General features: G+C 37.7%; 1 protein-coding gene across 1 annotated transcript in view; it reads right to left on the bottom strand.

The window, feature by feature from the left end:
• The window catches only part of glceb (glucuronic acid epimerase b), a 41256-nt gene that overhangs the window by 2676 nt on the left and 24850 nt on the right, over window positions 1–13730 (bottom strand). Inside the window, exon 4 of the mRNA XM_088333630.1 lies at window positions 9622–9914. Within this exon, the coding sequence (XP_088189756.1) occupies window positions 9622–9914 (293 nt within the window). The remainder of the gene's footprint in view (window positions 1–9621; window positions 9915–13730) is intronic.

The following is a 13730-nucleotide window of genomic DNA, read 5'->3' as shown; positions in this document are numbered from 1 at the left end:
ACACACATAAAGTAACGTCTTAACAATGAGTGTAATATCTTTTGTACTTTTATCAAGCTTGTATTTTATTTTGAAGTCGTTCTGGCTCTGTACTGGTTCCTCTGACGTCACGAATAAACTTCCTGGCTCGCTCTCTCTTTCCGGAAACTCAACAAGAGGTCGCGTGAGTTTTTTGCCCCCACCATAATGTCGAATTAAACCATATACATGTATTTTATCTGTGCAAATATGGCCACGAAATAGTCATAATAATGATTGACTTTGACAAATGGTGCCGATTACCCGGTTGTTCCGCGTTTTTTATTCGATTCGGATGGATTGGGGATGTAACAACACAAAGGACCAGACGGTTAGCATACCGAGGTTAGCATCCAAAGTCCTTTGGAATCGAGTAGGAACGGGCTTCAACGAACCGGAGTGGTGTACTTGCAGGGGTAAAATGCGTGTATTTAAATACAAATTTGGAATAATTTTAAGAAAAGCCATAAAATGAAAGAAGAAGTTGATAATTGGGGATTCATTAGCGAATTATTAAATTGGTTCGAGGGTTGTGCCTCACCGAGTCAAATATGATTGTGTATGTCCATATATATATATGATACATATATTTATATGTGTGTATGTGTGATTCATAAATTGACGAGCCGATTACTGGATTCGAGGATTCGCCTCATCGCTAACAGTGTCGGTAGCCCTGAAACTAGAGGAATGGCCTCGTTTCAGTTGCTGTTAACGGAAAGTTAGACGGCAGTCTTATGATATTGGAATTTGCCACGTATATCATAGAGAGGAAGAGGGCTTAAAGTGGTTCGCTATTGTGAATATATTAAATCTCTACAGTTGGTAGAGTCCCCGATTTGAAATCGTTTTAAAATGAAAAGATAACAAAATACCCTAAGTAGACTACATGGCTTCACGGTGCACCGTCTAAAACTATCTAAACAAAGCCAATTTTGGTGGGCCTTTGTCTTGTCAAATGTTTTATGTTTGTTCAATGTTTTAAATGTTTGTATACTTTCCTGTATTCTTATTTTTCTTGTCTTATGTTTGTCTTGCGCTGGCTTTAATCGGCCCACGTAACTGAAAAGAAAAAAATAGAAAAATACGAGGGAAAATTGCCGCAAACGAGAGAGCGCGTGCATTTTTTTAAAAAAAAAAAAGAGGAAAAAAAGGAAGCGAATTTAAGTGCACATTGCAACGACAGAAACGTTTTGTTTTTAACAGTAAGACCGTTTGAAAATGTTGTTTTTGGGTGGAACCGAGAGCACATCGCGTTAGGAATCGAAAACGTTCGTTTTTTGGGAAATCGGCGTTTGACGCTAAGGGTGTACAACATAACGCCTGCGGGCCTAAGGGGTTCCAATAAATATTTTTTTCGGTCCAAATTTTTTTTAGTTTTTTTCAATTGGAAAACGATAAATTTAGGAGTGGTAAGTTCAGAAAACTTATGTTTGAGTTATTTTAGATGCGTTAAATGAAGTTAATGCCAGAATAACACTTACTAAAGATACAATAATAAAAATAATGATAGAATATTCCGGTTTTCAGTTCAAAATTAGAAAATTAAGGACTGTAAAGACAGGGGAAGTATCAAATTGAGCAAATTGGAATGGATTTTGAGGTAAAAGGATTTTTATACAAAATTACCAAAAAAGAGTGAATGAATACTTTATTTTCAATGAATATGGACAGAAAATTCATTGAGTGGAATAAAAATGTTAAAATGACTCGTAGATCAATACACGTCATTTTTACATTTAAACTGGTAAGCTAAAAAAGAGTGTTAAAAGGGAAAAGATACTTAAATAAAACAATTTGCTGGAATTTGGGTATGGAAAACTTGCGAAGAAAAGTGAAAAACAACACATTATGTGAGGTTTTTGGAGTTACTCATGGTTTTGAAAAACACTATATAAATGCAAACCATTTATGATAGAATAGAATATACATTTACTGACATAGTTACAAAATGGGTTACAGAAATATTGTTAGGGAACTACCGTGAAAACACTACAAAGGAACTGAAGTAAAGTTTGATTTTACAGCAAAAGTGTTGCACTAACGATGTTTTGAGTTCTAGAATTTTGGTTCTTGTGTCATTTGGACTCAACAACCCGATGAGGAGAAAATAGGATCAGCGAAAGGTAGCACTAATAACATGATGAAGATATTATATGTGCTGAACAATGGTAAGTGAAAACCCAATTTTTATGATATTAAAGGAATATATCAACAATAAGGGCGTTACAGGTGAGATGCAGAAAAGTTTTGAGTTCATATTCGGCCGGTATGAACCATAACTATGATAAGTAATAATAATAATAATAATAATAATAATTTCCTTGTATTGTCATTCTGTGTAACAATGTACACAGAACGAAATGTCGATTGCACCTGACCCGTTGTAGCGAGCCGATGCAGCCGCAGCCAACAGAGGGCGCCGCCGACCACTTTTTAAGTCTTAGGAATGACTCGGCCGGGGCGCGAACCACCGACCTCCCAGTCTCAAAGCGGGCGCCTTACCATCTAGGCTACTGAGCTGGTATAGATCTCATCTTATCAGCTATACTGCTTGTCTTCAATGGGGTGCATGAATGCTGGAGTCCATCACAGCGATCATCGAGCAGCGATTGGAGGACACCCTGAACTGGTTGCAAGCCAATTGCAGGGCACACAAAGATAGACAATTCACTAGCTCATTCACACGTAGGGACAATTTGGACCAGCCAGTCCACCTGAAATGCATGTTTTTGAAAGAGGTAAGTGATCCGGATAGCCGGAGGAAACTAACGGAAACAATGAGCATGCAAGCTCCGCACAGGAGCCCAGTGGCTGGCTTGGAACACACACACCTGTTCCCAGGTCCTTAGTAATGCCGCACACGTGCTGGCCAATGCGCCACCGTGCTGCACACACATATATAATATATATATGAAACAATTTTAATACTGAACTATCAATAATGATAATATGATAGGGATTTTAAATTCCCTGTCAGTTTTGATCATCAAATTATTAATTTATTTTCTGCATTTGTTGATGGTAATTGCAAATAACAGGCTTGTCTTTTTTCCACTTTTCTACTTTCTGTACTTCTCTCTTTAACATCTTAGTACAACATAATTCGTGATATCATCAAAGCAAATGAGCCGTAAAAGCAAGCTCTCTTTGATGAATTGAACGAGGAAAAAAGCAGTTTGTCTAATAAAAAGACTGACCTTCGCTCGACAAGAATTACCAACAACAATGACGTAATCTCGAAGCGACGAGATCTCGTTAGCTAAGATCGGCGTGCAGGAAAATAAAACTCAAAATAACGATTAGGCTTGTAATGTGTTAAATCTTTGTTAAAGAGTAACTAAATGATAATGACAACTTAAAGGGAAACCGAACTAATCATTTCTTGTTGAATATGCGAATAGCAAAAGGGTAATAACTAAGACATGTAGTTTTGCTCCTGATAAAGCAGGGACGAAAAAAGCAATGAAGATGACTGGAAAACCGTCCATAATTTTAGTGTTCATCTTCTTGTTCGTAAATGGACAAATTCAAAAGAGGCGTAATATGTAAAGGTTATTTCCCTAGTTGTTCTCGTATTCAATAATAGATTACTCTCAATAGGTCATTTGAACCATTTCAAATAATCAAAATTTTGAAAGAAGTTTGAAAATGACGACAAATTAACACAAAAAAGAATTGGAGACTAGAAATCATAACGTAGCTGAAGCTATTTCAGTCACTGAATCTATTTTTTTCTTTTAAACAGGAAAAAAAAGAAACAAGTATTAAGTCGGACCAGATCGTTAATTTGTTTAGCTTTAATCACAAGGGATCTCGAAAGGATGCTTAGAACGAAGACTAGTGCGTAGAAACAAAGATTGTTGCGCAGAATAAAAGATAATTCATAAGTGACATGTATGTATGGCTCTATATTGAATCAATAACAAAAGATTGATTATGGTTACAGAGAGAAGAAAATACAATTAGAGAAGTTATGACATTAAGTTCGATTTGGCATTTTTTGAGAAATTTTTGTTGATCTTTTGAGATTTTTGATGTTTAGTGTGAGGGTTTGGAATTTTGACAAATTTAGCCCAAAGGAAATTGGGAGGACAATTGATTACACACTGAATTTTTTTAGAATGAGTGTTACGATTGACAAGTGATAAACAAATGTATAACAAATACTGACTTATGGTTTGGTTAAGTTAAAAGGAAACGGTTTCTATGGAAGAGCATTTTTAGAAGACAATGAGAAACTGATCAATCTTGAAAAGGGTCATAGGAAATAAAAGTAAAGGACTAGTTGATTTCGAGACATATCATGCTAATTTAAAAATAATTGCATGGGAAATAAATGGATAGAAATTGATTAAACAAAGATAATGTCTACTAGTACTTAAATTTAGAGAAAAATTTAAGACATGGAATAATCCGGCCAATTTACTAAAAAAATCCCACTACATAAGCACAATGGAATTAACGAGACTCTTAAGTGCCAGTGAATTCCACAAAAAGACTCTTTCCTTTCTTTTTGAAAGTCCATTTACTCTTCAAAGGACATACCACCCTGTCAAAAAGAAATCATGGACAAAAATAATTTGCTGAAAGAGCCAAAGACATCAGTCATCCATTATCTGCGCCGCTTATCAACAGCGAGGCCAAGGGAGTGAGATGGAGCACATCCCAGCTACGCTCATCAACAACGACATCAAGGGAGTGATGGGGCACATCCCAGCTGCTTTTCAGACAGCTAACAGGAGATTCCTGCAGTCGTTACCAGTGAAATTGACAAAAAAGTCAATAAAGTCATTTTGTGTTTGACATGGACACATTTTTGAAAAACTATTTTTGATGGGCCAAAAGCAACATTCAAATGGTGAATGAAATGTGGAATAAGCAAATCAAAAGACTGAAAGACAACAACATTCAAGAATACGTCTGCTTGAAGTTATATAGAGTCTTGTTAATACAAAGTGTAAATGTATTTGAGGAAGATTGATAAATTCATCTTGCAAATTTATAAATGTGTCTGATTTCACTCCTATTCATAGATTGTGAACTTAGGTTTTAACTCAGGGGGGAAGTTGAGACATTCCGTAAAATATAAGTTAAAACCTAGTTTTTTCCGCAATTGATGAAAAATTGTCTTCTGAATAAGCTCTCCATATAACTGTTTTTTGAGATTCAAATTACGAAATTTGGACGAATAGAAAAATTTTACACAGAAGAAATGTAATATAACATAATTTACAATGTTTATCAAATTGATTAACAAAAATCAATTAAAATAACCGTTTACCATTAGATTATCGCCCACATTGAGAACATTTTTGGATGGTATTTTTCATTTTTGGCAAAATCATTCACTTTGAGCGTGAATTACCTGCTTTCTTTGCAAAATACTGTTATTTTGAACAAATTTACTTACTGAAAAGATAATATATAGGTTATGATTTTTACAAAAGGCAAAACAAAGAGTGAATCATAACAATAAAAACGTCTTTTCTTGGGTTAAATTGACAATTTAACAATCTATCTTGGTCATCTACCTCGAGGGGAATGGCCAGCAGCAAGATAAAACATTGAAAATCAAAAGAAAATGCAAATAAAAAGTGCATACAAATTTTTTCCGAATATGATCAATCCACAAAAAAGAAAACACTCAATCACTCAAATCAGGGTAAATGATTCTGACAAGGATAATGGTTAAACTGATTCAGTGACTAGATTTAGTGAAAAAGCAAAATTTGAAATTTAGAACTGACAATTTAAAAAATCAATTGTTTATCTTCGAGTTGGAATTCTGGGATAAAATGCTCAAAATGGATAGGGAAACTTATAGTGGGGATTTTGATTTTCACTTATAATAAATATAAAGACAACTTAAGAAAATATACAAATCTATAAATGAATTTGTTGTTTTTTTTAATTTGTTTTGAGCCATAAAGTCTCAATAGGGGGGAAGAAAGGCATAGAATAAACTACTACAAAAAATTTTTTTAAGTCTAGTCTTTTTTCCATCTATAGCTTTCCCTGAATATTCAGTTCTATGGTATTGATTTATGCTTCTCATCCATACAGGAGAAGGTGACCCTTGCTGATCAGATGATGGAGTTCTGTCAGCCCAGGGAGCGTCAAACTTAACTTCTTCCCAAGGCCAGAGGTCAGGACTCTGGGGAGTGTGCCAGCACCTTCGCCATCAGCTATGTCTACACACGTCCGAGGCCATTATCATCCACAAGCAACATGTCATCACGCCAGGAGGCGTGGGGATCCTAACGGTGGCCATGCTCATGAAGAACGGCATCAAAGCTTCCAATAGTGACCTAATCTATTCTTCCAAAAGAATAGGTATCGGACTCTTCAATATCTAGAGAGATGGTGGTCGTAAAAGTACCAAAATAAGATGGTTTTGTTGAAAACTTAGGATTTTGCGGACTGCTTTGATACATTGGTATCAGCAACCACACATCACACAATTTCACTGATAATAACCAGATATTCCACAACTATAAACATAGTTACTGGGTTAATCGAAACTAACACTGATTAATTGATTAATTCTTTGAAATTTTTGTTTATTCTCTAACAAATACTTGCTAGGTCAAAGAACTTGACAATTGAGCTAACATAAGAGAATGACGTTTTTTCACATGAATCAGATCATAGAATGAACGTATGATAAGAAATATCAAGGTTTTTCTGATGCGTTTCAACATTAGGTCACAAACTTGATGAAGAACCCATCAGGGTGACAGGATATAATGTTTTTGATTTTGGGTTTTATTCCTATAGTGAGACATCCACACATCTTAACGATGCTGGTTGTCATATTGCTATAAAATAAAACAATATTTTTCCTAAGGGTTTTAGAGGTTTGTTTATGCATACAATTTTTTGATAAATTGGCACCATGCATTCTAACCTCTTGCCTAACTAGTGATGCTACAGTTTCGAAAATGATTTTGGGGATCTTTTCATTCTGTTTATCTTAATTCTCGCGGTTTCCATTAATAACCTTGGAGTTAGCGATTGCTTAACTGGAGATTTTTTCACTTTTAAACTTTTTCACCTTTTTGTTTTTGTTCGTTTTAGTTGGCCAACTTTTTTATGCTTTTGTCTGTGTTTGTTTTATCCTGTTTTTCCCAGCAAGAGACATTCCTTGGAGGCGAGAAAGTTTTTCTTTTGTTGAAGGTTTTTTTACTTCTCCGTGTGATTACCAATCTATTTTTTTAAAATTCTTCGAGATTAACAACAGGGGGGAAATGTCAGGTTTTTAATGTAAATCTCTTGATTTTATGTCTCAAGGTAATCAACTTGTTTTTATATTACTAATTATAAAAACAATGTTTCTCATACAAACACACATAAAGTAACGTCTTAACAATGAGTGTAATATCTTTTGTACTTTTATCAAGCTTGTATTTTATTTTGAAGTCGTTCTGGCTCTGTACTGGTTCCTCTGACGTCACGAATAAACTTCCTGGCTCGCTCTCTCTTTCCGGAAACTCAACAAGAGGTCGCGTGAGTTTTTTGCCCCCACCATAATGTCGAATTAAACCATATACATGTATTTTATCTGTGCAAATATGGCCACGAAATAGTCATAATAATGATTGACTTTGACATTTCCCATTTTGAAATCTTCATTTGGCAGTATGCATATTCGTCAGCCAATCAGGAGCCTGCATAGAATAACTTCGTGCTTCCGGACTTTCCCGAGCATTATAAGGTCGTGCATTTGCATATCATTTTCCAAAGTAAACGCACAGAGAACACAAGAAAAATGGAAAAGTGTTGAGGAATCAAGCTAATACCTCAGCCCCAGAAGAAAGAAATAAAAGGAAGCTAACAAAATTGATGACGCTACAAAACGTAAACATAAATCAAAAGCATCATGGAAAGAGGAGTTCAGACGACGCAACGAAAACATTGCATGAATGAAGATGAGTAAGTACAGGTTCACACTGATTGCAGATGGAAAACAGCGATGTCATATCCATGCAATGAATGTTATAAGTAGATTTATAACGAACTTAATTTTAATGTGTTGCTCTGTTTTAAATGCTGACTATCAATCCTTAATACTTTGCAACAATGGTTTTTTTTTTTTTTTTGCGATAAGTCGTCTTATTGTGTTTCAAGTTGTGAAAAATGGGGCTGGCAACTTTATGGCTGGGCAGGCAACTTTTCAGAGTTGTCTGCCCTGGTATACGGTAACTTTTTGTCATGAGTTTCAGACACTGTGCATTTTTTTTTTATTTTGCTGACTCTGCAGTTTTCCCAGAAATACATTTTACCCTCTCGGGCTATACAACATTGGCCAGATCACAATCTTTTACGAGCAATCATGTAGGTCATTCCAGAAGTGAATGACCCTGCCAAAAAGGGAAATGCCACCCAAAAATACATGGGTGATGCTCTAATGCACAGGTGTCAAAGAGGCGGCCCGCGGGCCAGATCACGCCCGCTAAGGGATTGAATCCGGCCCGCGAGACAACACTCGGAGAAGCGCAAGAGAAAAACAAGCTGCAGGTTGAAATATGTCCACTTGATGTTGCCAAAGCCAGGTGCCTCTCACAAAGACACTGTACTTGTATTTATTTATTTATTTCTCTCTTAACCTCTTTTGCGCTTACTTCCTTTTTTCCTTTTCTCTCTTTTCTCTTTCTCTCTTCATACCCTTCGCGCTTTGTTTTTTCTTTCCTTCTGTCTTTCTATTTCTCTTTGAATTTCTTTCTCTCTCTCTCTCTCCCACACCTTTTCTCCCACTCTGTCTCTGTCACTCTCTGTGTCTCTCTTTTTCTCATGCTTTGTTGCCCTCCGTCTCCTTCTCTCTGTGTCTTTTAACCTCTTTTGCTCTTACTTCCTTTTTTTCCTTTTCTCTCTTCTCTTTCTCCCTACCCTTTGCGCTTTCTTTTCTCTCCTTCTGTCTTTCTATTTCTCTTTGGATTTCTTTCCCCCTCTCTCACGACTTTTTATCTTTTGTTTCTCACGCTCTCTCCCTCTCTTTTTCTTTCTTTGTCCTGCCCTCTCCCCCTTTCCCTCCCTCTTTCTCTTATTTCTTTATCTCTCTTTTTCTTTCTCTCTAATCTACTAGTCCGGCCCCCGACAGAATGTTTGTTCTATGGTGTGGCCCCCGAGTTCAAATGACTTTGACACCCCTGCTCTAATGGCACAAGAATTTTAGTTTTTCATATTTGTAGTCCAAGTTCGGTCCGGGTTTGGGCCCAAGATCTTACCTTTAGTCTCTTCATAAAGGAATACACAATGGACCCCAACTTGTGCAGGTAAATGAGATGTTAACCGAGAAAAAATGAATTGGCTCATGTTATCTAGTTTCCTTATGAATTACAGTGACATCTGATTTAAGACATTCTATTAGAATGTAAAAAAAAAATGCATAGAGCTGTTTTTTCCCTTCCGGCCCTTATGCAAATCTTTTCAAACCAATGCGGCATTTGCAAACCTCTAATTTAGATAAAAAAAAACTCAATTCGTTTTATTTTCCCCACATGACAGCAACAATACGCTTATTTGCAAAAAAAAAACATTCTTAAAAATTATTGTGTGTAACAGATTGCTCACAACACTGTGGAGTGCCAGAAGCATACGCACCTTAGTAGCCTTGACAGCCTTGGTGTTAGACAAGCCAACGCCTTTCCTCAGGTCCGTGACGAGGTCGCGTGTTAGGGTGCTCCACGTAGTTCGTGGCCCGATGCCGTAGGTGATTTCACGATCTTTAAAGGCGATGAGGTGCGTATTGGTGACATATCGGATGGTGAAGGGTGAGCCTTTTTCCGTAGTGTCCAGGATTACGGACAAGCTGCCGTTGGAGGTGAACTTGATGTCCAGGCTGAGGATGAAGTCTTTGTAGTTATCGAGAGGGAGGGACACTGCTTCCACTGACTCTGTGGAGAAAATGGGATATGTAGTAGGTTAAAATGCAGGGAATGAACAAAAGTTGAAAAAAAGAAAGAAAATTACAAATAAGTCTTCCTAAATTGACCGAAATTTCTTGATTGGTTCGAGTAATCCATTTTGACAGGAGACTAACACACTGTGTTTTGAAAACAAAACAAAACAACACATTATTAAAATATAGAACGCCCTTTTCTGATAAAAAACTATGCTTTTGAAGGGAGTCAGAAATAGTCAATGGCGAGCTATTTCAGGAAACGGGGCCAATGTGTAGTTACAAAAACCCCTAATTTAGCTAGAAATTTGAAAGTGTGCCATATATACCTCAGAAGAGATGGGAAATGCACACAGTAATTATCAGGGTTCATACTCCTTTTTCATGGCCAGATTCACGCATTTTAAGGACTTTCAAAGCCAATTTTCGAATTTCTCTTGTAACATTAAATTAAAAGAATCCGGTGTTAATTATGCATTTTGCAAAGCTAGAATTATAGCTGTAATTCACATATGCAATATTTCATCTTGCATGTGCATTCATCAAGAAATATAATTTTTAAATACCGTATTTTCACGACTATAAGGCGCACCTAAAAGCCTTTGATTTTTTTTCAAAAGCTGACCAGGGATTTTTTTCTTTTATTTGTTGGCATTATTACGTCTTTTGGAGTGTGTAAATATTTTACACTGTTGGATTTACTACACTCACGGGTGTAAGAGGACCATGGTTGCGTATTATCATTGAATGTGATGGCTGCAAGACGACTTTGGTGAGCTACCAGGCTTTATATTTTCCCAGTATCTTGTTTCAGACTGATCTTGAGGTTTCTGGGATGAGCCTATTTTAAATTCAATTCAATTCAAAGTGTTTGTTGTCATATGCACAGTAAAGAACCACGTATCCCTGCACAATGAAATTCTTACTTTGCTGTCCACACAGTTGTCAGCTAAAAAGAAAATAGAAATAAAGAAATGGTTGGCATTTCTTAAATCCCAAGAGTTGAACCTTCCTAATGATATGTGGAATGATGCATTTGTACAGACACATATTTGCTTCATTGCAACCTGTCAGAATGTTAAGGGGTTAAATAAGTTTGACTGAACTATCTGACTGTTTTGTTGACGTTCCCACTGTAGCGCCTTATAGTCCGGTGCGCCTTATGTGTAGAAAATGTAGTACAGAAAAACTTTTTTTTGGGGGGGTGCACCTTATAACCCGGTGCACCTTATAGTTGTGAAAATCCGGTAATTATAAGGGGAAAAAAATAGTATGGCAAAGCAAAGCCACTAAAGGGCAGTGTAAGCATCATTTTCAAGTGGACTTGAGAATCATTGCAAACATTTTAAGCATTTACAAGCACTTCAACCAAAATGTAAGCACTTTTCAATCCTTGACACCTGAACGAACCCTGGGTTATAGGTGTGTTACTACGCAAGGTTTTTCCAGCATATTTCTGATTGATCAATAAATAATCATCGCTGGCCCAAATCACTAAACAATGTATGAAACGGGAACTGAACCCGGGTCATAGGGGTAAAGGTGCAGACTAACACGAAAGGTGCAGATGACAAGAAAATGCATTGGTTCTAATGCCTTATCACACTACTTTTATTCAGGGTGCTAGAAACACTAAATTGCAAGAGCTTTCTCATTATGCCAAACAATGTTTCTGTAGTGTGATATAAGCGCTAATGCCTTTTTGTATGTTATCTGTACCATTGGTGGTCTAGTGGCAAAGTGTCAGTGCCCTCACCGCTGCGGTCCATGTTGGATTCCCATTGCAAAATAATGTATTTTGCGATCTCATCAGCCAGACTTATATCATTATTATATGCCGTGTTTAAATAGCTAGGTTAAACGGTAGCGCTAACTGTAGTTTTATACCAATCTGATGCGCCTTATGTATGAAAAATATATAACAAACGACTATTTTTTGGGAGTGCGCTTTATAGTCCAGTGCGCCTTATAGTGTGAAAAATATGGCACAACTCACCAAACAATGAAGGATTGATAAAATGAAGGACCTAGGCAGGTAAAATGCATCCAGCAACTTGTTTTCATTTAATCCAAATTTTGCAGCTTGGCAGCTTGTCAAAGAAGCCCTTCCTCTAAATTGTGTGTGTCGGACTCTGCACAATTATTTCAGTGAATTAACTTCCATATCCTTAAGTCGTAGCAATTCCAGGGATAATCCTCTCTTTGGTATATTCCAGTTCTCACTCCTCACCACTAAATGCTCAAAATACTCACGGGAAAAAAAAAATCAAAACCCCTTGAAAGCCACTGAGAGGTAGGAGAAATAAAATGTAAGAGTAGGTAAGTAATGGAGGCAGGGAGACTCCAAAATGAGTGAAACGGGACCAATGGAGAAAGCAATTGGCAACTGGAGAAACCTTTTTTACACCACAAAGAAAAGACAGAAAGCCCGTAAACAAGAAGACCACAGACACAAATAGGAAGTCATTGGGAGGAGAAATGAAGGAAGAAGCCAGTCCGACAGGAGCCTCTGGATGACTATGGCTCTATAATTCACTCATAAATCCATTACTTCGGGCAATGTAGGGAGTAAGTAGATTTATTCTTAAACCCAGTGATTACTCTGCCATCAATAAAGGGTGGGTAAAAAATACACACAATGTTCACCTTCAGTTCACCCCTTCACTGTTAGCATTTAGCAGAAGGTGACTGGGATGGCATGTGGTTGAACTCAAAGTATGTTGGCCTTTGCATCGGTATTGTCAACTATGCTATATGCAAAACATACAGCACAGAAAAAATAAGTGAAAAAAACAAGCAAGCATATAAAGCTATATAAGGTTTAAAAAATGTGAAAAGTAAGCAGGAATCTAAATAGCGCAGTAGTGGATTCTTTGAGTTTGAGTCCTGACAGCCTGATGAAAGAAGCTGTCCCTGAGCCTGTTGGTACTGGCTCAGGGACGCCGCAGTTTTTTCCCCCAGACGGCAGTAAGTTGAAGAGGCTGGGAGATGGGGTGGGGTCACTTGGAATCCTAGTGGCTTAGCTGTTTAGATGGCAGTGGTAAGAGGGGCATGAGGGAGAAACCAATGAAATGCTTTGGTATTCTCACAATGCGCTTTAGTCTTTCGGCAAGACACGGTGATGGCGCCATACCAGACCACACTGTGATGCAGCTGGTCAGTATGCTCTTGATGGGGCCTCTGGAGCATGATGGGGGTCAAGGCACATGCTTTCCTAAGTCTGCTGAGAAAGTACAGGCGGATGTGCCTTTTTTTGACCAGGGATGTCCTCTCGGATATGCACACCGAGAAACCTGTTACTGCTCACTCTATACACTTGGGCACAGTTGATTGTAGGTGGGGCAAGCTCCATGTTCGCTCTCCTGAAGTCAGCAACAATCTTAATCTTCTCCAGATTCAGGTGGAGATTGTTGTAGACCACTGGTACAGCCTGCTCACTTCACTCCTGTAGATTGTCTCGTCACTATTGTTGATGGCACCCACTATGGTGGTGTTGTTTGCAAACTGTATGAAGAGGATGGATTTTGAAGTACAGTTTCGGGTAAGCAGAGTGAAGTGTAGAGAGCTAAGCATGCAACCCTGGGGGCCCCCCTGCGTCCAATATAATGGGGCTGGAGGCGTCGCTGCCGACCCTAACTTCCTGTGGTCTCCCTGTGAGGAGGTTGAGCAGACAATTACACAGTGAGGGGCCAATATAGGAATTGGAAGGGGAGCATTGTGGATTTGATGTGCTGCATGACTAGCCGCTCGGAGCACATGATAATAGGAGTAAGTTCACAGGGTAGTAGTCATTGTAGCTGGAGGGAGACAA

This window comes from Urocampus carinirostris, chromosome 4 (assembly GCF_059441175.1).
Source record: "Urocampus carinirostris isolate Australia breed hairy pipefish chromosome 4, RoL_Ucar_1.0, whole genome shotgun sequence".
Lineage (NCBI taxonomy): Eukaryota > Metazoa > Chordata > Actinopteri > Syngnathiformes > Syngnathidae > Urocampus > Urocampus carinirostris.
This window is presented reverse-complemented; position numbering and strand designations above follow the sequence as displayed.